General features: G+C 44.1%; 1 protein-coding gene across 3 annotated transcripts in view; it reads left to right on the top strand.

Annotated features, from left to right (window-relative positions):
• The first annotated feature begins 277 nt into the window (after positions 1-277).
• The window catches only part of slc6a6b (solute carrier family 6 member 6b), a 32,036-nt gene continuing 4,858 nt past the window's right edge, over positions 278-27,455 (top strand). Inside the window, exons 1-13 of one of the 3 annotated variants that reach the window (XM_035388783.1) lie at positions 278-545; positions 11,668-11,897; positions 12,246-12,380; positions 15,409-15,643; positions 16,032-16,164; positions 17,397-17,531; positions 18,213-18,316; positions 18,450-18,574; positions 20,730-20,842; positions 22,968-23,105; positions 24,195-24,297; positions 24,724-24,824; positions 26,550-26,720. In XM_035388783.1, the coding sequence (XP_035244674.1) occupies positions 11,669-11,897; positions 12,246-12,380; positions 15,409-15,643; positions 16,032-16,164; positions 17,397-17,531; positions 18,213-18,316; positions 18,450-18,574; positions 20,730-20,842; positions 22,968-23,105; positions 24,195-24,297; positions 24,724-24,824; positions 26,550-26,720 (1,722 nt within the window). In that variant the 5' untranslated portion in view covers positions 278-545; position 11,668. Of the gene's footprint in view, positions 546-2,326; positions 2,349-7,331; positions 7,483-11,667; positions 11,898-12,245; positions 12,381-15,408; positions 15,644-16,031; positions 16,165-17,396; positions 17,532-18,212; positions 18,317-18,449; positions 18,575-20,729; positions 20,843-22,967; positions 23,106-24,194; positions 24,298-24,723; positions 24,825-26,549; positions 26,721-27,455 lie in introns of those variants that run through there. The other 2 variants (XM_035388785.1, XM_035388782.1) reach the window with 2 other exon arrangements.

Below are 27,455 nucleotides of genomic sequence, written 5' to 3' on the forward strand. Positions count from 1 at the left end.
CAACATAGCGCACTATTGCACATTCGCTTTTATTTGCACTTTCAGACATAGATGATACCAGGTAGTGCAAATAGTAAAAAGCGGGGAAATGCGACATCCTATTCGAGCCTAATATTCGACAGCTATTGAGTGCACAAACTGGAACCATACAGTTTAATGTAGGAACCATACAGTTTAATGTATAAAAACGAAACCCACGCTTTTTTGTGTCACATGGGGGGCGGGCGGAGAGTACTTTTCCATCAGTCCTCTCAGCAGCTTCCTCGTGAATGCGCGCATGTTTGCATGTGCTCGAATGAAGAAGCCCGGAGCAGCGCCGATTTGCGTGAACTGTCACTTTAAGAAGACACTCTCCTGTTGCACGGGAGGCAGGCCGGTGTTTTTCCACTCTCCTGTCTAATGGTCACCCATTTTAAGAGACAAAGGTCAGAAAGAAAAGCTTATAAATTAAATTTACGGCTGTAATTCTCCTATTCAACACTCAGCCACCGCACAATAGACAAGGGACAGCTCACTTCCAAAGGAATAAAAGGACACCATTACAGGTAACGGAACATCGGCAAAACACATACATTTCACTGAAAACCACTTAACACAGGACAAAGATTTGATTTTTGGGGTAATATTCCCCCCTTTGAGTTGCTTAAGTTCTTAATTCAATACGTAATGAAATTAGCATAATTATTATTTTTTTGTCCTGCAAGTAGCCATTTAAAAAAAACAATTCAGGTTGCAATTAAGATTAATTTGTAGTCCATTATTACACTATATGTATAATCTTTCGCAGAAGTTTCGTTTTGATTGACTTTGTCATAAAAGTAAAATGTTTCATTTGAAAAGACTAGCTGCTGATTCGCAACAAGGAAAACGTTGCTTCTTAAACACTGATGATGTACCATGAACAATAGGTAGAGGATGCTACGTCAATTTAACAGGTTTTTCAAAAATGTAAGTATTCATGTTATACGAAACCACACGTGAGCATCTAAATGCTGTCTTGAGTGTATTTACACATACTTTAAACGAGCCATATGCCATTAATACATGTCTATACAGATAGCATACAATAGGGATGCAGGTATAAAAAAAATGCTCACAGGACCACATGCGTACGAAATCGCCAAGATAGATGTATGCTTAAGATTAGATAAATTTTAGGTTGTTCACATTCTCGATTTTTATTGATTTTCTGTAATTGTGTGACAACACCAGAAGGGCTTTGTTCAATTCCCTCTATCGCCGTGGTATAGAAATGACCTGCCTATTAACGACGAAGTGATCTTTGGTTACAGTCACCGGCTACATAAATAATGGAAGTTAAGAGGATTAAATTCCTTGGGTATTATAAAACATGAAATGTGTGTCTACGTACACAGCTGTCTGCTTTTTCCTTGAGTGTGGTACTCGTGGAGAAGATACAGTCATATGTATAGCGTTATACAACTACGCCCGCTATTGTTCGTTTCTGCGTGAAAAGGATGTCAACGATTTTACAGTCCTCATTACACGTGCGTGGCTGTATTAATGACACTATTTTCTCAATTGTGAAAACTGTGTAGGTAGTATTTGTACTTGGCATTTAGATTGGTCCATTTCATGAACGCGATTCTGTCTTTCAAACCGCTCTTTTATCCCTTTGTCCGAGACCCGTGCGTGACCGAAGATGCGCTTTTATGCGTTTATCGCCTGGTGACACCGCTACAAACACGTATACGGTTCAAATCTTTACTGTACTACCTGAACAGAGAAATGAAATCTTGCTTTCTGCAAAATGAAGGCCTTGCTGAAATGGAATTATGTCTTGGTTGTTTCCTTATTTGGTGAGGCTGCGTTAACATTGAGAAGCGCGTTCGCCAGCGTTTCCTTGTGTGGATAGGGTTTGTATTCGCGGCTTAAACCACGACGTGAATTTCGGATTCATTTTTTGGCTGCACGGCTCTGTTTAAACAGATCTTTTCCTTTGGGGTTAATGCGACTGGAAGGTACTTTTAAACAGAAGAACCTAAATGCTGACCGCGTTCTGGGGGAAATAAATGTTAACAAATAGTCAAATTGATAAATCACCATACACATTCAACCTGTCCCCTTTGTAGTAAATTATCTGAGGATCAAGTTAAAGAATTATTCTTTGTGAATTTGTTTGGAGCAGACAATTCTGTAGCGTTCAGTGCCACTGCCCGTTTTGTCCATACCAGTCAGCTGCTATTGTCTGTTAGGTAGGCTATAGGTACCCTATTAGCTCTAGATTTTAGTATCTTGTTTCTGGTCAATATCATCTAAAACACACGGGGATAATTCTTGTGAAACAGACGGGATGAAACGACTTCAAGCAGGGAACAAGCATTAAAGTAAGCTTAATTGGATCAATACTCTATGTTTTGCATTATGATATGTGTGGCGTTTTTAATTCAAATGGTTACTGGCGATACTTTGGTTGCCTGTTATGTAGCTATTCAAAATGGTTGTCATATGAAGTTCATTATTATGTCGTATCAGGAAATCAGCCCGTATATCAACAGTTCATATATTAGCGGTTCATTTCATACTTCGGGTCAGTTGTCGTGGGAATATGCATTTTAATTTCATTGAGTGTATTTTATTTTTTATGTACATTCAGTCATTTGATCCGCTGCGTAACTATTCAGTCACTTTCTCTTGTTTGCTTCTCCTTGACAGCAATTTGTTGCTTTACGACGTTAAGCAGTCACTAGGCATAAAACATTTACGCAGAGGCTGCATGGATTATTTACCCGTGAGACGTCTTGCTTCTGAGACAACGCATCATTCGACGCTTTCATTTGTCTCCGCTTTAAGCCAGTTGCCATGGCGGCTATGGAAATGTTTGGAGCTCAGGCTTTTAAAGCAACATGTTCGGTATACGGGTTCTTATGCTAATATGATCTCGGTTATTACGGGAGGTTCGGTTGCACGGTTGTGAACAAAAAATACACCCGGTGCCTGCTTTGACTTTTGAAATTAAGGTGAATAACCACTCAGAGCGCCCCTTGCATTTTAGAATCTCGGCAATACCATTGACCGTTAATGGTATTCAGACGGGATTAGCATAGGCTATATGTAGCTCATTTAAAATCGTGGGACTGTGTTCAAAAGAGCAGAGTAAGATGCTTGCATACATAATATCCTTCTTTCCAAATATATGTTTCCAAAATATATATGCGTTTATCTGCCTATTGTATCTTGATATGTAGCCATCAATTTAAATTTGAGCTGTTGAAGAGACAGAGAACCACAAAGATTGCATAGCCCCGTTACGTAAGTAAATTGTCAACTATACTGTCAACAATAACAGAATCTCTAGTGAAGTCCCGTGTAGGTCAGTAGACAGGCTGTGTCTTCTGAGAAATGTGGGAGGTCGTTTTCCAAGTCAGGCCTAAACGCATAAATCTGTTACATAATGGGCAGGGCCCTTGCTGCTTTACCGTAAGGAAATGAAGAAGCCCATTATAGAAGGCCACAAGACTGCCGTCTTCTGGGCACACATGCGTCCTGCTTTTAAATACATTTTAATCTACGCCGTTGAAGACTTAACTGTGAAGCTAATAAGATGTATTTGAGGGGGTTGACAGCAATGTCAGCTATATTTGGTCACCTGCTCTTTTTTGTTCTCACCTTCCCCCTGCCATTGGCTCTGGGGAACGGCTGCTTAGTACTTCATTACCTGGCAAAGCCCAGAGCCTGATGAATTAGACGTTTTGTGGTTTGGACTTTGGTTTGGTCACACAACATAGACCATGCTGTAAGTTTCTCTCCATATGGATGTCTGTTAGGCTGAAAGCAAGAGCTATAATGTAACACATTGAAAAACTGATTACAGTCAAAGAATGTGCAACATAAAATGATTATGTCTGTATGATTGCATTGTTTCCTGTTTGGGGCTGTGAACTTCCACATTTCTGTGTGCTGTATGTCTTGCATTGATACCCGAAGCCATACAGAAAGTAAATGACTAAAGTACAGCAGTATGCTGTGTAAAGTGTGGTTTCTCTAGGAGATTGTGTTTCTTTGAAAATAAATGTGACCTTTAATCTTGGAAAATCACTCCAATTTCATACCTGTTCAAAAGTCAAGCAACATTATGGCTATATTTGGCATGGTAAACTAGAATCTAATGATCAACCTTTTTTTTGTAAAACACAAAAGAACCACATATCTTCATGACATGTAGAACTGAGCTGAGCCAACACCCCTAATTGACCTGAGATCATTCTCTTCCCCTATACTTCATTATTTATTTGTTTATTATTTATTTTCTTTGAGAGCTGCTGACATCCTCTGTGAAGGAAAAGGGGTTTGAGGGGGTCCCTTCCACCATTTTAATGAACCCCATCAAAGGATTTTAAGTATTTGTGTCCCATTCATACCAGTGTGGCACTGAGACCCCCAACTATGCAGTGCACAAGTCTGGTCTCAGGGTCACTCTTTCACTGTCGTCACGGCGACTCGCCCAGAACAGGAACACTCGGAGCCACAAAGTGAAGCTACGGCACACGCTGCACTATCGCCGCAGAACAAAGTAGAGAGTGACAGGTAGCGTTTGCAGCTGCTGTTCTCGGTGATGGTATTTTTAATCATTTATTTTTTTATTGCTCTGCAGCCTCCTCCGTGGCTGTGAGGGGCGGGCGTCAGTTGGGCCCATTGCGCAGGGCTTGGCTGGATGTGCCTACACGGCCAAGATAAAGTCATAGAAGGTGTGATAGCTTGTGTGCGGACGCAAGCGTGCGGTTAAAGCAGTAAGGTGTGTCCGTGCTGTGAGTGAGTGAGGATGAGTTTGAGTTATGTAAATAAATTAGTCAGAGAACATGGGCGATATCCCGAATCATTTCTGCAGCTAGTTCATACTTGTGAATTTGTGAATCTTAGGTGGCTTCGATGAAATTGGATTTGATGGCTGTCATAGGTGTGGTTGGTGCTTTCCCGGATTTGTAATTTATGTCAGTTGTTCTGAGAAGTTAAAAATATTGCTTCAGTTTTTATTTCATATTTAAAATTACAAGAGTGTGGTTATGTTTAACCATTAAAACACCTGTAATGTCAAAGGAAACCCTTGCAGAAATAATTGAGTATAGTGTCATATAGTTTAACCGTGCAGAATTTGGAACTATTTGGAAAGTTTGACATTGAATGTACATAGTAGAATGTAATTTAAAGAATACACTACGTGGCCCGAAGTATGTGGGCACCTAACATCCAACGTCTCATACAAAAAATATGGGCATTAATATGGAGTTGGTCCACCTTTTGCTACTATAACAACCTCCACCCTTCTGGGAAGGTTTTATACTAGATGTTGGAGCATTGCTGCAGGGATTTGATTCCATTCAGCCAGAAGAACATTAGTGAGATCAGGCTCTGATTGGGCGATTAGGCCTGACTCGTGGTTGGCTTTACAATTCATCCCCAAGGTGTTGGATGGGGTTGAGGTTTAGGGCTCTGTGCAGGCCAGTCAAGTTCTTTCACACATTTCTAAACCAAACAATTTCTGTATGGACCTCGCTGTGTACCCGGGGGCATTGTCATGCTGAAACAGGAGAGAGCCTTCCCCAAACTTTTGGGGAAGTACAGAATCGTCTAGAATGTGATTATATGATTTAACATTAAGATTCACCTTCATTGGAACTAAGGGGCCTAGCCCAAACCAGGAAAACCAGCCCCAGACCAAGGGGTGTCCAGATACGTTTGGTCATATAGTGTATTTTAGTTTAATGTACTATAATAATATGTTCCATTTAGGTAAGGCAAATCTCATGCAGCAAACAGAACTGTTCGAAATGTTGGACTTTGATCCTTCAAAGAAAGATAAACAACGGACACTCATGGTGGACAACATATGGGGCATAAAAAAACAGAAAGCTTGGCATGGCTAAAAGTGGCTAAGGGTAACTAACGGTCACTCAAAAGAGAGCCCCATCTGAGAGACCGTACCCTACCCCTCCTCCTGAAATGTTTAGAAAATGTAGAAATGTAGAAATATCCCGTCTCGTGTGCTTTTTGCTACATTTAAGCCACGTGCCCTCATGAAAGAGGCTGAGGGTGAGTTCCAGGAGTGGCCGTGAAATCAGGAGAGCTGGCAGAACTTTTCCCAGGGTCCCCGGCTCGTGTGCAGGAATGCGGGGCGAGGAGGAGGAAGGAGGAGGAAGGGGTTTAATGGGCAGGCCCTCAGGAAGTGCGCTGGCTCTTAAAATAGGGACATTATGTAAGAGCAGCGAGGCTCACGTGGACGCCCGACCCAAGGTCTCCCAGGACGCCCACTACCACAGAACGCACATTCGTTTGAGTTAAATGGCCAAATCTTCCGTGGCCATGAAACGTGATACGCAGTAACGCTGATATTCAGACTGATCATTACGTGCTTCCGGATGATGGATGTACTGATAGATTCTGTGAGGCTTGGTTTAAAAAAAAATCACAACGCATGAAAGCAGTGAACTTTCAGAAACAATGCCTATTGTGTATGGACCCACAGGACTGCCAAATAATGGCTGTTTTTTTAATGTTTTTTTTTTTTACTTCTGTTTGACAATGGGGTAGAATGGCCCTTTATCTGGGTGGGGGTAATTAAGAGGAAACCTGAGACGTCTTACAAGTGCAATGGAGACCTAGGGTTCTTTTTTTAAGTCACCTTAAAATAAAAGTTGGGTTTCACTTTAACCAGTCACCCGACTTTGACTGTATCTAACTGTGGAACTGCGTTGTTGTGAGTTTTTGTGCTAGACATGGGCCAGCGTGGTATTTGTGTTTTGTTCTCTCAAAGTCAGCTCATTTTTGTGCTAATGCTGATGTGTAAGCAACATTTCAACAGAGCGCTTCATTGTTATTTTGTCACTTCTCCCATTCCTTGCCACAAGCTTCAGATAAAGACTACAGTTGATGCACAATGCTCCTTTTTGTTAGCAACCACAGTTCATGTCTCAAATGCACAGACTGTGCTACTGATAATGCACTGTTTTGTAATGTCGCTGACTCTGGATCACACTGAGCTGAAGAAAGGCAAGCGTAATAAACTGATATTGGTGTGTTTAAAAATGCCACATTTCTCCGTACGGTTCAGGTGGAGCCGTGGCCACTTTGAAAGCCGTCTGTGGAAACGAAACGCTCGGGGGTGTGGATTGCAGGCTCCTTCTGGATCCTCCAGTCTGTCTGTGCCTTGAATTACAAGCGCACGCGATACGCGCGCCGCGGGCTTGCAAGCGCACGCGGTACGCGCGCAGCGGGCTGCCCCTCCACCAGTGGCGCGCTGGGGAAGTGGAAATTTACAGTCCGGCGAGCGGTTAGATCGAGGCGTGTCGTCCCAGTGCTCGAGAGCTGTGCTCAATCTGCATTTAATTGTCTTTAGTTTGGGGGAGGATCCTCTTGTGTCAGGTCCACTTACAGTGAGCCGGGAACGCATTAAAGCGTTCGGGACAGTTATGGTGACAGCTGAGAACGCAGCACAGTCCACACAACCGCTGCCATGAAGGACATGTGAGTAGAATTTCAATGACCTGACACGGAATTTCTTTTATTTATATTGCAATTACGTTGATTCATTCAAACTGTCCGTTATACCACTTGTGATTTACCTGGTTAGTTTTTCCCTTCATGCTACTAGACCGGTTGCGTGTGAGCGATCCATATTTTCAGCACTCTTTCTCATTGGAGTTCTTTATGCAGTTTTAAGTTTCTTTGTTTTTTCAACTGCTGTTGGAAGAGTAAAAAGAAAAATTGAAATCTCTGCCTTTTCCCTTGAGTCAGTGTTTGGAGACCTTTTCTGACTCAAAGGGGTTCCGGTGAAGTGTGTGTTCGCGTTTCGCGGTGTTTATCAGCCGGCTTGGCTATTTGCAGAAGCGTATCTGTAACGTGGAGATAACGTGAGCAGGGGACCCTTTCCTAACGTGTTGCCCGCGGAAGGGCAGTTTTCTCTCGCGCACGGAGAGAGCGGGGGGAACGGGAGGCCGGGCTCCATGGCGATTTTACGCGGTTATGTAACGGCCGGTGTTGACGGCTACGCGGCTCGCGTGTGCAGCCGCGCTGAAAGCACGTACAGCCGAAGGATTATGCGTACTGTACACTGCAGAAAAAAACAGAAACAGGCACACGAGACTGTGATAAGTATTCCATCTGATCAGAAGGGCTATTTTTAGGCGATCGTCCCATTCTCGCTGGGAAAACCAGCTCTTAAGCGCAAATCATGCAGGAAGATTATGGCGAGTTGAAGAGCAAAGCCGTTCCTTTAACTCAGCGTACCCTTACCATTCACAATAGGCAGGTAGCTCTGGTTCTTCTGTGACAGTTGGGCTGGTACTGAAAACAAGTTTTTTCTCACCTGTCTCAGAGCCAGAGAAGTATCTCACATGAATCTCAAATTTGTGTGGCAAGAGACTGGAATGACAGATTAGTTCCTTCACTTTCGCGATGGCCAGTGGACGGTTTGGATATTTGTGGCGGCTGACGTACGATGCCAAATGCGTTTCGGTTTTGAGCGTCACTTTTCTCCGTCACTCGAGACAAACTCGCATCCTTGCAACCGGAGAGCAGATTGAGAAATGTATGAGGGAGAGCAAGAAAAGAATCTGTGCAGAGAGTGGCTTGTTTTTGGCGGTATAAGGTACGCTCACGCCCGAACGAACAGAGCTTAGACTCCTGGAACCACCACATACGGGTGATACTTCAGGGTTCAGACTGGAACAATTAAGTCCTGTGTTTGCATCTTGCCCCTCTCAGGAATTATAATGCATCACACGTAGAAGAAGGCTTTTTCATACAGTTCACTTCCAGTACAGTGATTTCTCATACATCCTCTGCCGCAGTTTAGCTTGATTTCGGGCGTACATTTCGGACCAAATGTTGATGGCTAACAAGGCGGTTTGCTATCACAGTTTTTCAGTACAGTCAGAGCAAGCTGTGTATAGACTCGATTCTCAGTTTCCCCCGTTTGGATTTTTTGGATCATCCCCGAAATCCTTGGAATCCGATTCCATGGCGTTTGTCGCGATTCTGTTTCATCGTGGAAGCAGTTTGTTCTCAAAAGAGTAGAGAAGCCTCTGGAAGCTGTTAGCCGGAAGCAGTGGCCAGCTTCTCGTTGAGGTTCACTGCTGCCCAAGTATTTCGCATGTTGGTAACCCTGTCCTCAGGATTGTGGGCATGAACCTCTGCCATTTTTTTTAGCTCGTTGTTTGAAATGCAACACCTATGCCTGTAATAACAGTTCCTTCTTGGAAAAGAGTCTTGGCTGTGTAAAGATATCATAGATTTAAGCCACGGTGTTCAGAACAGATTTTGAAATGTACTGAATGATACCATGACCTGAATACATCTCTCTTACTCTGAGACCACTGTATGAAACCGGCAAGGAAGGCTACCCCATTTGTAATTACAGTGGCTATTATTGCACTTCAGCCTATTTTAGGGGAGGTTGTAGTCGTTATAAATAGTTATAAGTAGTTATAAATCAACTATGACTGCCTTCAAAACATATTTACATCCTATTTTTGCCCCAGTTCTTAATTGTGTGTTTTACGGAAACTCCTAATATAGCAATTGAATTTATTTTTGTGGTTTGGTAACGTTATCCAATGTTTATTCATTAGCCTTTACTTTGCCTTCGATATGCCCTTTTCCAAACAAATGTACATAGTTTGCATCCTGCATGCTGGGGGAATGCTGATTGAGTGCCATGTGCAGCAAATGAACAGCACTGCCTTTGCCAAAGAATCTAACTTTCCACCCACAAGCCAATTACCTCACTGATACACCAGCCTGTTGCGTGAGCTTAGAAACAGAAATCTTCTTTTAACCCTTGTTGTCCCCAAGGTCAAACATGACCCTGTCCTGAACTTAGCAGCAATGCAGTGAAATGCCCAGAAATTTTACCTTCTCAGCATGAAATTTGATGACTTTTCTTGGAGTGACCCAACCATTAGGAAAAGCATTGCCTTTTCTGTTGTTATTTTTTATTTCTATAAAAGCGGTACACATATGAACAGAACACTAGAGTTAAATAGAGTGGTCCGGATTTAGTCAGCATTTACCCTAAGCCTTGATGTTTAAGTAGACCCAAGTTGAAACATCCAGTGAAGTTATTTGAAAACAGGCCACACTGTGTTTCTGAAGGCCAAGAAAGGAGCCCCTGCATTAGTTATGACCGCCAAGTTATGGCCAGATTCTGATTGGACCATAACTTCAGGGCTGCAGTGGCCAGATTCTGATTGGACCATAACTTCAGGGCTGCAGTGGCCAGATTCTGATTGGACCATACCTTCAGGGCTGTGGTGGCCCTTCCTGCCTTGCAGTCGACAAGCTCATGTTTCACAACGCCCAGTCAAGTTCTCCAAGGGGTGGTAGATGGCTAATTTTAGGTAAAGGTGTGTTTATGTGTCCCCGCGTGTTTACACACTGAGAGACTAGGAAGTAGGAAGGAGAGGGTTTTAGGAAGGAGAATCCATTACCCTTATTTTCTGAATGATGGACTGTTTCTTCATCATGTCCGGTGATCAGTTTTCATTTATTTAGTACTGTGCATGGGTTCTGAGATGAGATATGAAATAAGGTATACTGGCAAGTCATAAGGCCTACATAACATTGCTTTATGTGTGACATTGCACCTGGCATGACCAGTCACAACAATATATTACAGCTATTGACCCATGTCATTCCCCTGTCATCTGTGTGTTATGACACTGGCCATAAGCTCTACTGCAATGTAGTGCTTATGAGTAGTATGTAGGCATTATGGCATATACCTATTTAGTTCTGTGCTTTTACAATCACAGAGGGGAAATCAGTTTGTCAGTGCAGCCCAAGCACAAAAAAACACACAAACAATCACAAACGCAAGCAAGCCAATAGCAATACTTGTGGCATGGGTGCAAATAGCACTGTACTGTCGTAATAACAGTTATCCTATTCCTACTGTACTATGGTAATAACAGTTATCCTATCCCTGCTGTACTACAGTAATAACAATAATCTTTTCCCTGCTGTAATATGGTACTAACAGTTATCCTATCCCTGCTGTACTACAGTAATAACAGTTATCCTATCCCTGCTGTACTACAGTAATAACAGTTATCCTATCCCTGCTGTACTACAGTAATAACAGATATCCTGTCCCTATTGTACTACAGTAATAACAGTTATCCTATCCCTGCTGTACTACAGTAATAAATAACAGATATCCTGTCCCTATTGTACTACAGTAATAACAGTTATCATATCCCTGCTGTACTACAGTAATAGCTGATATCTGGTCCCTGCTTTCGTACAGTAATAGCTGATATCCCATCCCTGATGTACTACAGTAATAACTGATATCCTGTCCCTGCTTTAGTACAGTAATAGCTGATATCCCATCCCTGATGTACTACAGTAATAACTGATATCCTGTCCCTGCTTTAGTACAGTAATAACAGATATCCTGTCCCTGCTGTAGTACAGTAATAACTGATATCCTGTCCCTGCTTTAGTACAGTAATAACAGATATCCTGTCCCTGCTGTAGTACAGTAATAGGTGATATCCTGTCCCTGCTTTAGTACAGTAATAACTGATATCCTGTCCCTGCTTTAGTACAGTAATAGCTGATATCCTGTCCCTGCTGTAGTACAGTAATAGCTGATATCCTGTCCCTGTAGTACGGCTGCTCTAACGCAAATCTTTCCCTGACCCGCAGCATGGCGCAGAAGGAGAAGCTCCAGTGCCTGAAGGATTTCCACAAGGACACGCTGAAGCCGTCGCCGGGGAAGAGCCCGGGCACGCGGCCCGAGGACGAGGCGGAGGGCAAGCCGCCGCAGCGGGAGAAGTGGGCCAGCAAGCTGGACTTCGTCCTGTCGGTCGCCGGCGGCTTCGTGGGTTTAGGGAACGTCTGGCGCTTCCCGTACCTCTGCTACAAGAATGGCGGAGGTGAGTGCCTTTCCTCCCTTCAGTATCATCATCGCTACTCTCAGTCACTTAGTCTTCATTCATTGTTATTCAGGTGCTGTGAAACCATTCACACTGATGTTTCAGTTAAAGTTGCACAGAAGTTGAAAAAAATGTCATGGAATAATGGAGCGTGAGATCTGGTGAATCGAAAAAAACATTTCATGTCATTTACAGGCGAATTACTAGCCTCCCCTTAATTCAACCTTTCAGAAATAATGGCGTTTCATTCTTATATAATGATAAAACTCATCATTGAGGGAGCTAGCTGCTTTACGCTGGCAGTGTGGAGATGTTCTTCCTGACATGTGCGCTGTTTCGCCCCCACAGGAGCATTTCTCATTCCCTACTTCATCTTCCTGTTTGGTGGAGGCCTGCCCGTCTTTTTCCTGGAGGTGGCCCTCGGGCAGTTCACCTCCGAAGGTGGAATCACCTGCTGGGAAAAGCTTTGCCCCATCTTTACCGGTGAGTCCAGTCCTACACCCGACCGCCCCCTCCAAGGAAATTCAGTCAAGACCTTGACAGGTCTGCTGGTCTGATAATATATCCGCTACAAATGATAGCTTTTACTGTGGGAAAGCTCTTGCATCTGCAGTGCTGTCTGTAAGTATTTGGACAGTGACACAATTCTTGTTGTTTTGGCTCTGTACTCCAGCACATTGGATTTGAAATGAAACAATGAAAATGAGGTTACAGTGCCGACTGTGCCCTTGCATCATTGCTTCATGCACAAGAAAGCTAAAGGAAGGTCTGAAGTCAGTTCAAGGTGTTTCTTTGCATTTGGAGTCTGTTATTGTTATCTTTTGACATGAGGACCAAAGAACTGTCAATGCCAGTAAAGCAGGCAATCAAGAGGCTGAAAAATCTAAATAAATTAATCAGAGACATAGCCAAACCACTGGGTGTGTCAAAATCAACAGTTTGATACACTGTTAGGAAGCAAAAATGCACAGGTGAGCTCAGCGATAGCAAACAGCCTGGGAGACCATAGAAGACCACTGAGGTGGATGACCCACACATGCATTCAGTTGCAAAGAAAAACACCCTTTCAACTGTCAAACTGATCAAGGACTCTTAAGGGTGTAACCATAGATGTTCCGAAGACTACCGTATAGAGAAGACTACACCAGCATAACCTCTGTAAGTTCTCTGCAAGATGCAAACCACTGCCTCAACAACAGAATGGTCGGAGTTTGCTAAAAAAAGAGTTTTGGAACAAAGTCTTATGGGCAGTTGAGATGAGTATTAAGCTGTACGAAAGCAATAGAACATGATGGAAAGAGGAAGGTATGGAGAAAGAAAGGAACTCCTTGTGATCCACATTTTGCCACCCCATCTGTGAAACATGGCTTGGGCATGTATGGCTGCTTCTGGATTTGGCTGTCTTTGTTAATGTGACTCCTGGTGGCAGCAGGATATATTCTGAAGCGTACATACACAGCTGCTCAGATCCAACCCAATGCCACAAAACTCAATACCTTGCAGTGGGACAATGACACCCAACATACTGCAAATGCAACCAAGGAGTTTTTCAGGGCCAAAAAGTGGAATGATCTTGACTGGCGAAGTCAATCACCTGACCTGAATCCCATTGAAAATGCGTTTCACTTGCTTTAGAATAGATTGAATACAAAAAGCCTGTAAAACAAGCAGGAGCTGAAGATGGCTGTAGTACAGGCCTGGAAGTGCATCACCAGGGAAGATACCCAGCATTTGGTGGCATCTATGGGCTGCAGACTAGAGGCTGGATTTGCAACTACATACTAAATTTGATTGCTTAATTAATTATTATTATGTTAATTTGTTAAAGTAGGGGAACTGTATATCCTGAAGGGATCGCCCAATACGGATGTAAATCCCCTCAAATTAAAGCCAACATTCTGCTGTTTAACCACATTTTCTTTCATGTGCTGGAGTACAGAGCCAAAAAAACAAAAATTGTGTCACCGTCCAAATATTTACAGACTGCGCTGTACATCAGAAGGATCGTCGGCCTTCAGGCTTCCCAACTGACAGATGTGTTGGCTTTCCTGATTTTCAACGGACCTGCCGCTTTTTTATTTACGTTCCCGAGAACCTGAACCTGGACCAGTATCTTCTCTGCTGGAAGACGTTGCTGGCCTACTGTGTATTTGCGGTTCCTGTCTAAGCACATGGGGCTGTCCGGTCATAAGGCAACTTATATTATTAAACACACCTCGCTCTGACTGATAGATTCATATTTATTTCTTAACATGAACCTCCCTCTTCTTCAGCTGACTGAAGAGTGTGGGATTAACCATCGCACCTGAAGGAGAGGGTGTAATAGAGTGGCACACTCACACTAAACTGATTTCTATTTGCTTCTCCTTCCTGCTTTTGCTTCAGTTTTTTTTTTTGCTTAATGAAGAATTTAGCCAGAATTTGTGTATTTTTCCTTTTCTTCTGAAAAGACTAGCACAAACACTCACAAATACACACACACTGAAACAGAGACTCACTGTCTGTCTCATGCGTGTGCAGTTTGTATTGAACTCTGTTGCCATGGCAGCAGTGCAGAAAAAAAACCTGAGAGATGACTAACATTGAGATCCGACCCGCAGAAACAGACATCTTAAGAATAGAAACCGGGGGAGAAACAGACAAATCAGCGGATGATCTGGGGCACGGGTCTGTGTACGGTGTACATCCGTCCGGCTTTGTTTGCCAAACAGCACGACCCTATTTATAGAATAAATTGCGTTGGGATGAGCCTGGATGTCAGCAAGCTGTTAATTTAAATCCTGGCAGCTGGTTTATCAGTCACTTTCGGTTGTACGCAAGCAAGTGGCCTAACTGGACCGCGGCCTTCTGTTGGTTTGCCCAGCGATATTACGTGAGAGGAGAAAGGTGGGGGAGAGTGGGGGGAGTGGAATAACTTGGGCAGGGGATCTTCAGCAGCTGTTATTTAGTGCTTTGGCTAAGGAAGGACTGCTAGTACAATATTCACAAACAGAACGAGATATTTAACCCAAGGAATGCTGGACCTTGTGTGTGTGTGTGTGTGTGTGTGTGTGTGTGCAGGCAGGTGTTCAATTGACACATTTAAATTAAGTTTTAGAATTTCCATAAAAATATTTTAAGTTAATTTAAATATTAGAATGAATACAGGAATAACAGGCCACCACTTCTAGGAATAACAGGGTTGGGTTTTGTTGCCAAGGGGATGGATATATTGGCCCCTGGCTTGTGTTGTATTGCTACTAGCTGGTTTGAATACAGTAAATTATTGATTGCCTGGTCATAAACAATAGCATTCTACAAAAGCTTGCTGAAATATTAAGTAGTTTCTTTAAAAGTAAGAGATTGGAAAAAAATGCACAGTACAGTATTTAAGAGACCATTTCATCAGCTGGCATTATTTGTGCACTGAAAGTCCCAGATTCAGCCTTGGGGCATCCCTGAAGGCTGTTTTATTTTGGCGTGGGCGAAGCGCGATGGACGGCGGGGTAACGGCGGCTCTTCCTCTCGGCAGGTATCGGCTACGCTTCGATCGTGATCGTCTCGCTCCTGAACGTGTACTACATCGTCATCCTGGCCTGGGGGCTGTACTACCTGTTCCAGTGCTTTCAGCCTGAGCTGCCCTGGGCCAAATGCAAGCAGTCCTGGAATACCCCCAGCTGCGTGGAGGACACCTTCCGCAAGAACAGGACCCTCTGGGCCGCCGCCAACGTCACCAACTTCACCTCCCCCGTCACCGAGTTCTGGGAGTGAGTACGCTTAGCGCTACGCGGTAAAACGTTCAGCCTTACTCTTACGGAGTTTATATGAGTCCACTATGGGCTGATTGGACTGATTTTTATACTCTATTGTTACAGTTGAAGTAACACTACACATTTCACTGTGTCTGAATTCACACCCTTTTATTCTTTAAGGTCACCTGATGCGACTACTGTGGCGTTTAGCATTATGTAGGCTTATATAAAGGCTGCTGCTGTATGATATTGTGCTGCTGTCTGGTACAGGCTAAACTGATTGCCTGATTGTTTCTGATGCACTTCTGCTAGCCGCTTTGGCTAGCTCCGGCTACTGTGGACTCCTGAGTGGTTTCCTCTGTGTTCTCTGCTGACACGCCCTCTCCCTCCCGCCTCCTTCCAGACGCAACGTCCTCAGCATCTCCAGCGGCATCGAGGAGATCGGGGAGCTCAAGTGGGACCTGGCCCTTTGCCTCCTGGGCGTCTGGGTCATCTGCTTCTTCTGCATCTGGAAGGGGGTCAAGTCCACGGGGAAGGTGAGCGCCACTGGGGGCCCCTCCTCCTGTACCTGCCCTCGTTCGGTCCGGCTTGGCGGGCCGTCCCGCGCGTCGCCGCCGCATACTGCCAGGGCCTGCCGCGCGGTAACAGTCCGGGGGTTTGGGTGCGGCGGTGAAATCGATCTCCTGCTCGAGCCTTGCTTATTGATGGCTGGGGTGTGATGTTTTTGAAGGGAGCGGCACTGCATTTTACCCCATGTCTGCTGCCACAAGGGCTGCTTGGTGTTTACCAGGGAGTGCCTTACCCGTAAGATTGCAGCAGAATGCGTCATGCGCTGTAAATCATTCATTTACTGTATAAATATGAACATACTCTTACCTCACAGGCCACATGTTAGCCACATGTTTCATAAGGGGCCTGAATATGAACTTATGTTTTTCCCAAACCAAGAAGAATTTATGGCGTAAGAGATGTTGGCAGGCCAGTGTGCTGGCAATTAGTAGCAAACTGAAAATCGGACTGAAAAAAACAGATTACATAACAAATTAAAGGCAGTTCCCAAAATAGCTGTCAGCACACAAACTATGGGAACACTCTTAAATTTGTGAAAACACCCATGAAAAGCCAGCAGTGTTCTGTGGGTTGGGCCAGGCTGTCGACTGGCTTGGGGGGTTCAGGTGAAGGAGCCCGAAGGTGGCTGGAGAATAAAATGACTGTGAAAGCACCCATAGAGCTGGAAACAGTACAGACAGACTGCCAGGGGTCTGGCTCTGCTTCTCTCCCATGCACATTCCCCAATGTCATCTGTTGACGAGTTGAATTAACACTGTGAGAGTTGAGTTAACACTGTGCGAGTTGAATTAATACTGAGAGCTGAATTAACACTGTGAGAGTTGAATTAACACTATGAGAGTTGAATTAACTCTGTGAGACTTGAATTAACACTGCGAGAGTTGAATGAACACTGAGAGTTGAATTAGCACTGGACAGAGGTCTGACAAATGCTGTGTGTGAGTAGAAACACACAGAGTGACTTTGTCAGATCTGTGAAGGGAAGGTTATCTCAAGCATGTTAGAGCCCTCAGATTGTCAAGATGTCTGTCCTGTCAGCTGCTGACAGAGGTCTTTGTGCGGCCCGCCCACGTTTGGCCAGTCCGTCAGCGTGCGGGTGGGGGGGGGGGCTGGGGGGAGAATGGTGGTAGGAGCGGTGACCCCGGAACTCGAGAAACGGGCGGCTGACCGTGCCCCGTCTCTGCTGTCCCGTCCGCAGGTGGTCTACATCACCGCCACGTTCCCCTTCATCATGCTGATCATCCTGCTGATCCGCGGAGTCACTCTGCCCGGTGCATCCGCAGGGATCAAGTTCTATCTCTACCCAGATCTGAGCCGTCTCAAAGACCCTGAGGTAGGTGCCGGACCCCGAGTCTCGCCTTCGCCTTTCTCCATCACACTGAGTCGCTTGCCTGTTTCCACCTACCCTACAGCCCCTACCCCTCATGACACCTTTCCTCGGCTCCGCTGTTTCTTAGCCTTTGACCCAAATCTGAATATCGTAAAATCATTAAGTGTTAAATACGGAAGAGGCGAAAGGGGAGACAGGGCCCGGGTCCGACAGTAGTGACTCATTGCGCAACAATCCAGAGGCAGTGTAAACAAGAGGTGCAGAGGGACTGTTTAGGCGGTGGAAAACACATTGGCTGCCTTCTGTGAAAGCATAAAATCTGTTCCAAGCTTCTGGGGCCTAATAAGTCAAATGATGTCTGCCTGCGTCCAGAATCCCAAGCAGTCAAGATTGTGGGAGGAGTAAAGATCCTAAGGCCTAGCCAGCCGACGTTTTCCCCAGTTTTAAATAAAGGGAACAAGCACAGCTTTTTCAGCCTCTGCCTGGCTGTTGTTTCTGTCTCACCACTCCCTTGTGACTATCGGGGGTGGAACACATGGACCACAGTTTTACAGAGTTTTACCAAACACATGAACCAATCTAAGTAAACATGAAAGCGCCACAAAGCATTGAAGTGAAACGAGGCATTCATAATTTTCTGGTATGGTGAATCTCTGTTCTTTTTTAAATATTTCTCACCCTTAGGTTTGGATAGATGCAGGCACTCAGATTTTCTTCTCGTATGCAATCTGTCTGGGGGCAATGACATCACTGGGGAGCTACAACAAATACAAATACAACTGCTACAGGTGAGCCCCCCAGGCCCGGGGAAGGGTGGTGGGGGTATCAGTGCAGTAAAAAAAAGAAAGTTGGGTTAAAAAAGTGGGGACGTAGGTTCCATTTGTGTTAATTAACAAACTCCATGACGTATGTGTGACATAGGGACTGTTTGCTGCTGGGAGGCCTGAACAGCGGTACCAGCTTTGTGTCTGGCTTCGCAATATTTTCCGTCCTGGGCTTCATGGCACAAGAGCAAGGGGTGGACATTGCCGATGTGGCAGAGTCAGGTACGAGGGTAACGGTGGCAGTGATGGTGGGCACTGCTGCTTAAAACAAAAAAAGAGTCTGATCAATCCAATTTTTAGGACAAAGAAAACCCAGAAAAGAATATAAAAGCGAAATAAGAAACTTACGGATACTTAAAAAGAAAAAAAAAAAAAAAGACGACACTGAAATGTTGACGTTCCGGCAATCCAACACTCCTTGATGAGAAAATTTGGCGAAATTAAACAATTTGCACATCCGTCCAGAGTCCAGAGGTGAGCGGAATTCATTCTGGTTGGATTTGTCCAAAGAAACTATAAAAAGCTACTGTATCGAGTGAACATGCAAGAAAAACGCTGGGAAAATTAACTATTCTGTTCTACTGGAGATGGTCCAGAAAAATAGTGGCGAAGAGTCAACTGAGAAAGCACCGATGTCTTTTTCCTCGTTTTCTCTAGAACGCAAAAACTGCTGTTCCGATCTATTTCGGCAGACACGAGAGTGAAGCTAAACTTAGTGAAAACGGGTCATCTTGTGCCAAGTTATACATAAACAAAGAGGAATTAAAAAACTTGCTGAGTTTTGTTTTTATCGAATCCTTGGCTTTTGTCAATCACCTGCATCTACGGCCTTTTCTGGATGTTGGTTGGATTTTCTTGAAAGCTGTTAATAACTGCCCCATGCTCGTGGAGGATTGTATTCGCCCTCTCTCGCTGCTCCCTCCTTATGTTATGTGGACGTTAAGCAAGGTGCATCTTCACTCAGCATGCTCCCTCTATCAAAAGCCTTGTAATTGTGTCATTTCCTGTGTCGACTTGGCCAAAGGGGAAAAAATGTTTCAGTGTGGTGATTTTTTTTCCAGGAAGTATTTATTTTATAGAGAATATCATTTTTTATGTGAGAGAGAGAGAGGGAGAGAAAAAAAAAATACTTGGGTCTACGTCTGATGTGTGTTTAGACATTTCTCCTCATAAAGAAAGCTAGGATGGGTTTATTCCTTTTCAAATTCACATTCCGTTTCACTGGCTCCCTTTTTCTGTGTTTAGTTAATCTGTAATGCTTGATTTGCCAAAATCTCTCTAAGGAGACTACTGTGCTTAGCGTGCTGTTCTCTCCAAACGTGGAGTACTCATTATCAGTACTCTTGAGGGTTAAAAAATTTGCAGAGATTTCAGTCTGAGCTTAAACTCAGCAAGCATACAGCTAACAAGCTGAGCCAATGCTCGCAGTCATGTTATTTTTTATCTCCATGAAGATAGCCAAGACAACTACAGAATTGCAGAAGTCTCCTTAGAGAGTTGGCTGTAACTGTAACCGACTTGGATACGAATATTGAAACTAAACCACTCGAAGGTAAGCAGTGAAAGGGTAAATGATTTGAATGCTGGCTAGAGGAAAAGTTTTAAAAGAAAAGTTTTTTTGTTTTGCCTTTACTGTGGCAACCTGACCCTGAAGTGCAGTTTGGAGCTTACTGTGGAGCTAGGTGCCGGCGGCTGCTCACGCTGCTCGCCCTGGCGCTGCTCTGTTTGAACGCCCTGCGATATTGCGCAGCTAAACCAGCCGCTGTGTCTCTGCTGTCTTTCCCTGTTGTGTGTTTTAACTTCTGTTGAACAGGTTAACCAAAGGCACGATTGCATTGTAAAGACCAGAGGCGGCCATTAGTACGTTGCTTGCCCCCTCTGTCATCGTGATTTTCTCTTTAAGTAGTTGTGTAGTCTTCACTAAGGGAATATGGCACTACTTAGTTACAAGATAAATGTATATGCTTATATGTGCATATTTTTCTATATATATCTATATATATCTGTCTATATATATATATGAATATAGTTTTGTAGTTAGTTATTCTATAATTATGTAGTTTTATATTAACATATTTATATATTTATATATGGCAGCACAAGTATGCTTTATTGAAATAGTTTTGTAAGGTTAAACTGTGCAGTGATGATATTGTGCGTTGAGCGCAGCTTGCAGTACCACGGGAGGAAGGGCAGACAGATGTGGCTTAGGAGAGGAGTAGAGAGGCCTGCCTGACGCTGTGTAACTCTGAATCCGGTCTGCCCTGTGCTCGACGCCGCGTGACGTCATGGCGCAGATCAGATGGAACGGGAGGCCGTTTGTACTAATTGGCTCCTCCCCACTCCCCCCCTCCCTCTCTCTGCTCTCTCCCTCTAGGTCCCGGCCTAGCCTTCATTGCCTACCCCAAGGCCGTGTCCATGATGCCTCTGCCCACCTTCTGGGCCGTTCTGTTTTTCATCATGCTTCTGCTTTTGGGGCTCGACAGTCAGGTGGGTCCTTTACCCGCGTGCCGTCCTCCGCCTGTTCTCAGCAGACTGCACTGGTGCAGTCTGCGGGTTTCCATTGTGTATGAATGCCTGGGGCCGGCCAATGCCTTGTATAATTCATGTATAATTAGCAGTACATGTGTGTGTGTGTGTGTGTGTGTGTGTGTGCACACGTGTGCGTGTGTGTGTGTGTGTGCGCACGTGTGCGTGTGTGTGTGTGTGTGTGTGTGTGTGTGTGTGTGCGTGTGTGTGTGCACGTGTGCGTGCACGTGTGTGTGTGTGTGTGTGTGTGTGTGTGGGGAGGGACACATTCCATGGCTTGCTGCAAACAATCCACCATTTATCAGCCACCCCATATGACACACTGGAGAAGTGCTGATTTGTGTAAGGAAATGAGGACACAGTAACGAGAACATCGCTTCTTCATGGGCACGCACTGGGATTATAGGCAAATCAGTCCTGAGACCAGAACCAACATGCCAACTGAATGCAGATTCAGAGATTATTACATTTTGGCACGATTTTTGTGTAGAACATTCTGGAGTATTGTATTTAGTGAATAAAGGCTGCCCCGAGTTATGAGAAATAGAAATAAAATATCAAATATAAAAAAAGGTGATGCCTGGGTGTTGGCAACTGTTCAGAGCTGCATCGGTTGGACTCTTCGACTATCAGATTTCTCATCCCTTGTGAAATTGTACCCTCCTCTAAGTCCATCGTCTTCAGATCTGGAGTTTCGGGTTTGACCAGGGAGTTCAGCTGGTTCAGTGTGTCTAAAACCCAGGAAGATGCAAGGAAGCCCGTCAGATTTGCCCACACTGAGTACTTCAAGCGCCCAAGAGTCTGCCATTTTCTTAATACTTGTTCAGGTGGTTGTCAATACAAGGAAAACACCGATAGAGCAATAATATATTTGCTCATGACGCATTTCTAATTATAATAGTCCAGAAGTGCTGGTCTGAGACACCCAATAAGAAATAATTAATAATTCAAGAATAATTAACAATAAGAATAGGTTAATATACCTAAACAAACCTTGCCAGAAAAATGTACAGGAAATGTACGAGTTTTATCCCCATAGTTTTATTATTCAATTGACTTTAAGCATTAGAGTGCAGTACAAGAAAGATTTAGTTCAAATAGTACAATACTAGTTTCTGGTAAATGTAATAGACTTAAAACTAGAATAATGTGAGTATAATGTGAATGCAATTTGTGTGTGATCTTGCATTTTATCACACTAGTGTAGCATAAAGTTAAACATAAAATGGCCAGAGAACACCAGTTGATAGTCAGCTGATTTCGGATACTAAATATGTGTTTTTGTGTCTGAAAGCCATGACTGTGCTAGGGAATGCAAGCCAGTATTGTGGCAAAGCTACATACGTTGTAATGAATATAATCTGGGCTGTATCCATTTTCTAGACATAGGGCGTGGGAGGGTCTTTATAATTTAGCCAGTGACTTAATAACGTGTAGAGAAATAAACAGGTGCTGTGGTGTCATTGGAGTTAAACTGTGCTAATGAATAGCATTGGACCCTGATACACTGGGTTGAGCATCATACTGAACAGAAACAGCTTTTCTGTGGGATATCAGCACATCAACATTCCTTCATCAATGGAGAGTGGAGAGTGGAAACAGCTCCAAGAAACAATTTTACAGTACGATTACAGTAGAATAACTAATTCAACAGCCAATTTCTCTCTGAAAACTGTCTGAATACCATTACTGTACCAAAGCTATTAGTAGTCAGTCTCAAACAACCATAGCCAAAAGGTCTTGTGTTTCAGAACTACTGCTTACCACTTTCCAACAACTTTGGTCATGAGCCAGCTGACTGAACAAACTATTGTAATTACTTGGCAGAGCGCTTCATATTTGCTTAGGTAGCTACACTTTAGAATTTTCCACATCTACTTAATTAATCAAAAAATCTCAATGCTGTCCCTCCCAAAAGAATGCACATTTGTGGCTGGCAGATGAGTATTTTTCCATATGTGGGGACCGGCCTGTTAGTATAATTATAATATTTGATTGCTGTATGCTTTTTTGTGTGATGTAAATAAATATCCTGGTCTTGTGTTCTCCGATCTGACTGGCTGCTGTGTGCTCCTCGTGTCTGCAGTTTGTCGAAGTGGAAGGACAGATCACATCCCTGGTTGATCTGTACCCGTCCTTCCTAAGGAAGGGATATCGGCGGGAAATCTTTATCGCTATCGTGTGTGTCATGAGCTATCTTCTGGGACTTACCATGGTTACTCAAGTAAGTGTGTGATCTGCCTCTGGTCCTTTTAATAGTAGGGACATTCTGTCTATTTGTTCTTCCCTTAATGAACTCTCTGCTGCCCTTTCCCCCTCAACAATTAGTGAATTGCAAACAAATCACGGAAAGCTGTTGTTGTTTTGTTAATTAGTAAGCCAAGCATAAGCTGAACACGTTGGTTATGAGTTGCATTTGATTACATCTGTATAAAAGCAGCTGTGTGATCATACCCACTATTGGCTTTGTACCTTAGTGTAAAACAAGTGTTGAAACTATAAAATTATAGTTTATCTGAAATGCATTTGAAACAAATTACATTTTTAAAAATACACATATAATGGAGGCAAACCAATAATTTATTTGTCCAGTCATGGAATTGATGGTACAGACACCACCCCCCACGCAAAGGAACGCGAAACTTTTCCATTGCTTAGCAACAGTAAGATTTGAGAAAAAAAGAGTGAGTTATGATGGCATGACAGCCTCCTCTGCGTTGCGTGCTCTGTGTGGCCCAGACAGTTCCCGTATCTGTGGGCTCTTTTTATGGCCTTCGCTGCGCGCCGGCGGATTCCGAGCCCGGGCAGCGCCGCTCGCATTGCTATACTTGGAGAGAGCGAGCGGGCCTCACAATGGGCGAGCGGGCCTCACGATGCGGCCGGCATGCGGGCGTGGCTCCGCCCCTCGCGGCCCGCCGCTCGCACGCAGAACGGCCCCCTGGGAATGCGGGTTTGCGGTCAGCTCGCGGGGGCCTCGTGTTTCCATGACATCACGTCTCCCGCTTGCCCCGCCGCGCCAGAGCGCTGGACCGCGGGAGCAGCTGGCGCGGCTGCGTGGCGAAGTCCCGCGGCCTCCTCCGCATTTCACAGACCCCCCCGCCCCCCCAGCCCCCCACAGCAGGGCCCCGCCCCCCGTGCCCTGTCACTGGGCCCCCCCCCCCACACCATGGCCCCAGCCCCTTGCCCTCTCCCTGCGCCACCAACAACCGCCCCCCCCCCGCTCTGCCCACGCCCATGTCAGTACAGAAAATGCATCAATGCATGGAATCCGCCCACGAAAAACACTAACGTCTACTGTCTTCTCCTCCCCCAGGGTGGCATGTATGTGTTTCAACTCTTTGACTACTATGCAGCCAGTGGTGTTTGCCTTTTGTGGGTTGCATTCTTTGAATGTATTGCTGTAGCCTGGGTTTATGGTAAGTGTCACCGAAGAATAGGGCCTGTGATCAGTATGACTTCATGTGTGCTAGAGCACTTCTGTTTTCAAACAGTTTCACTGTGGCACAGGAACACTATACATGCACAATGCGCAGTAAATCTGGCAAGCTATACTTACATATTTACATATTTAGAAATGCAGTTGTTGGAGGAGACATGAGACAGCATGTCGGCATTAGAAAGATAACTCTTACATGGCTCTTGGTAATGCTTTCTGTGGCATGCCGCTTGACAATCAGTCTTCTCTTTCAAAGACGAGATGTTCTTGTACTGTAGGTGTAAGAACACACACAGGGGTGAAATTCCACTGTACTTTCCATTGTAATGCCACTGCTGACACATGTTATTAAATGTGAAGCCGTCAGTATGAGATCTTTGGTTGTTTTTCCTCTTCCCCATAACAGGCGTTGATAATTTCTATGATGCGATTGAAGACATGATTGGCTACAGACCAAATCCCTGGATGAAATGGAGCTGGGCTGTAATCACCCCTGTTCTTTGTTTGGTGAGTATGCGCTCTCTCTCTCCCATCTCAAACCGAAAACGCCCGCGCCGATCGTGTGAGCTCTCTCCCTCTCTCCTGTCCTGTATGAAAGAGAGCCCCCCCCCCCATTATACCCCGATCGTGTGAGCTCTCTCTCCTGGACCAAAGACAGCCCCCCCCTCTTGGTTAAGCCCTTCGCGTTCGTGTAGTTATGGAGGTGGCCTCCGGCTCAGACCATGCGTCCGTAGACTCCTCGCTTCGCGCCATTCACGGTGAAATGGTTGCTGGGATTTTGGCCGTGCTGGACTTGCTGCGGAAATGTGGCACTTTGGTCTGTGTGGGCCTGAGACAGATGGGCCTTCTGTCTGCGTGTTGTTGGCTGAGAGAGCGGAGGGGAGGCTGTGGACTGGTTACCATGGCGGAAGGGGTGGGACACAGACAGAATGCGCTTCTCCTGTGGGTTCAGTGGAATCTGTCTTAAAACCCTTTGCAGTTTTTTTTTAGTGGTCAACTGCTGCTGTTGTTTGAGCTTCAGAAAGAGAGCCAACTGTGGATAAAACTATTCAGAAGAGGTATTCGGAAAATGTTGTGGTTAAAACCAGAGTAACCTTCTCTTGCTCTTCATCAATAGCCCAGTCTTTCCTGGGTGTTTTGTGGTACATTAACTAAAGGGAGAACTATGTCATCAATGATTATCAGGCTTTAATGTTTTATAATGTGAAAGAAGGCCTGAAATACTGTTTTTGATTTGTATAATTTTTCTCTCATCGGATTTTCTTGCACATGAATCCTGAATGATTAACGATTGTGCCATAAGTTTCACAGTATTGATAATTTACAGTGAGATAAATATTCAATAGAGGCTCAGCTACAGTGTCGCCCTGCAGTGGGAAGCCAAAAGATTTCAGAAGTGTTGTCTGTAGAAGATACAGGGTGCTCCCAAAGTATGGGAAAGGAATTTCAATGTTTTGCAATATACTGAAGGCATTTGGAATTGAGATCAAAAGTTGTATATGAGACAGTACAGACAATCGGCTTTTATTTCATGGTTTTTACCTGCGTCTACTTACTTTTACCCAGCTGAAAGTGGGGGGGAACTCAAAATGAAAACAACTCGTTCTGTAAAATGGTAAAACGTATATGCATGAAATTTACCATGAAATAAAAGCCGATCGTGTGTACGTCTGCCTCATGTTAATCTTTTGATCTCAAATCCAAATGCCTTAAGTACAGCATCCAGCAAAATAACTAAATAAGTTCAGTCTTCCGTTCTCCAATTTTGGAGGGGGCTGTATGTCTGTGAGATCAGCACTAATAGCTTTCTTAAAGGGCCTGGCAGTGCGGTCAGATCATTCCAACCCAACTGAGGCATTTTATTCATCTGAATCAATAACCATTACTTTAGATTGTGTGCCTGTTGCTGGTCTGGCTAGGGATTTTAGTTCACATTGTTGACCCCAATAAAACAATAGAGTCAGTCATCTTGGTTATGTACTGCATCTCTGAACAGACCTACTTCCCAGCCCTGAAAAATTATTGATTATTATTGCACTATTGTGAACTGTTACATGTCTACAGATCACATAACCCAAATCATTCTAAGTCACTCTAATTGTGAGATCCTAATATCTGTCATAAAAAATAGACTGTGCAGTCTTTATCGAGGAATTGTAATCGATTCCCCAATATTGAGTAAATTGTTACTCATGAAAACTTCCTTTTGTTTTTCTTGTTTTATATCTCCAGGGTTGTTTTATCTTCTCCTTGGTCAAATACAAACCATTGACGTACAACAAGCTTTATGAGTACCCTGACTGGTCCATCGGTGTTGGCTGGACTCTGGCCCTGGCTTCCATGATTTGTATCCCAATGGTGGTGGTCATTAAGATTATACAGTCGGACGGGCCTCTGATTGAAGTAAGTACATGCTTGAGCTTCTGTTTCGCTACATGTTACGTATGCTGATATGCACTAGCCAATGTGAGCATTACTGTCATTATGGTGCTTCTTATTAGTGTATCAATTGCCCCAGATCTAGGATATTCCCATCTAAAATGTGATTATCGAAATTATTTTTATTTAGCAGGCACGTTTATCCAGGGCAACATACAGATATTATATTTTCACATCCATGCCAGGCGGGACACTTTACGGAAGTTATTTAATTTGAGCATCTTGCTCGAGAGTGCATTAGCTGTACCCCAGCTGGGAATAGAACCCACAATCTCTGTGTTAAGAGCCCAGTTCCCAAGCCAGTATACTGCTTTGTGACTGCTGGGTATCGATGGATTTGATTTATACCATGCCCTTCATGTCATGGTCTCAAAGCACTTTTACAGTGTTCGAGGGTGAAACTATGAACCAGGAACCATATTTTTGAACCATGAGTTCAAAATAGCTGTGATTTGGCAGTGTTTCTTAGGTGGAAGAATATTGTTTTGGTCATCTTGTTCATGTGAGGTTTAAAACGTAAATCACAGTTGAAGATCATTCCTAGACTTGTTATTTTGAATTTAATCTGGGGAGCCACATTTCCTAAGCTATTAAACAGTACATCCCATTTGACTTTACTCATGCAGTTGTTGCTCATCCATTACTGCTTATCTATCACTGCTCATCTATTACTACTCATCCCTTTACTGCTCTCATCCA

Source organism: Anguilla anguilla, chromosome 13, assembly GCF_013347855.1.
Source record: "Anguilla anguilla isolate fAngAng1 chromosome 13, fAngAng1.pri, whole genome shotgun sequence".
In the NCBI taxonomy this organism is placed as follows: Eukaryota; Metazoa; Chordata; class Actinopteri; order Anguilliformes; family Anguillidae; genus Anguilla; species Anguilla anguilla.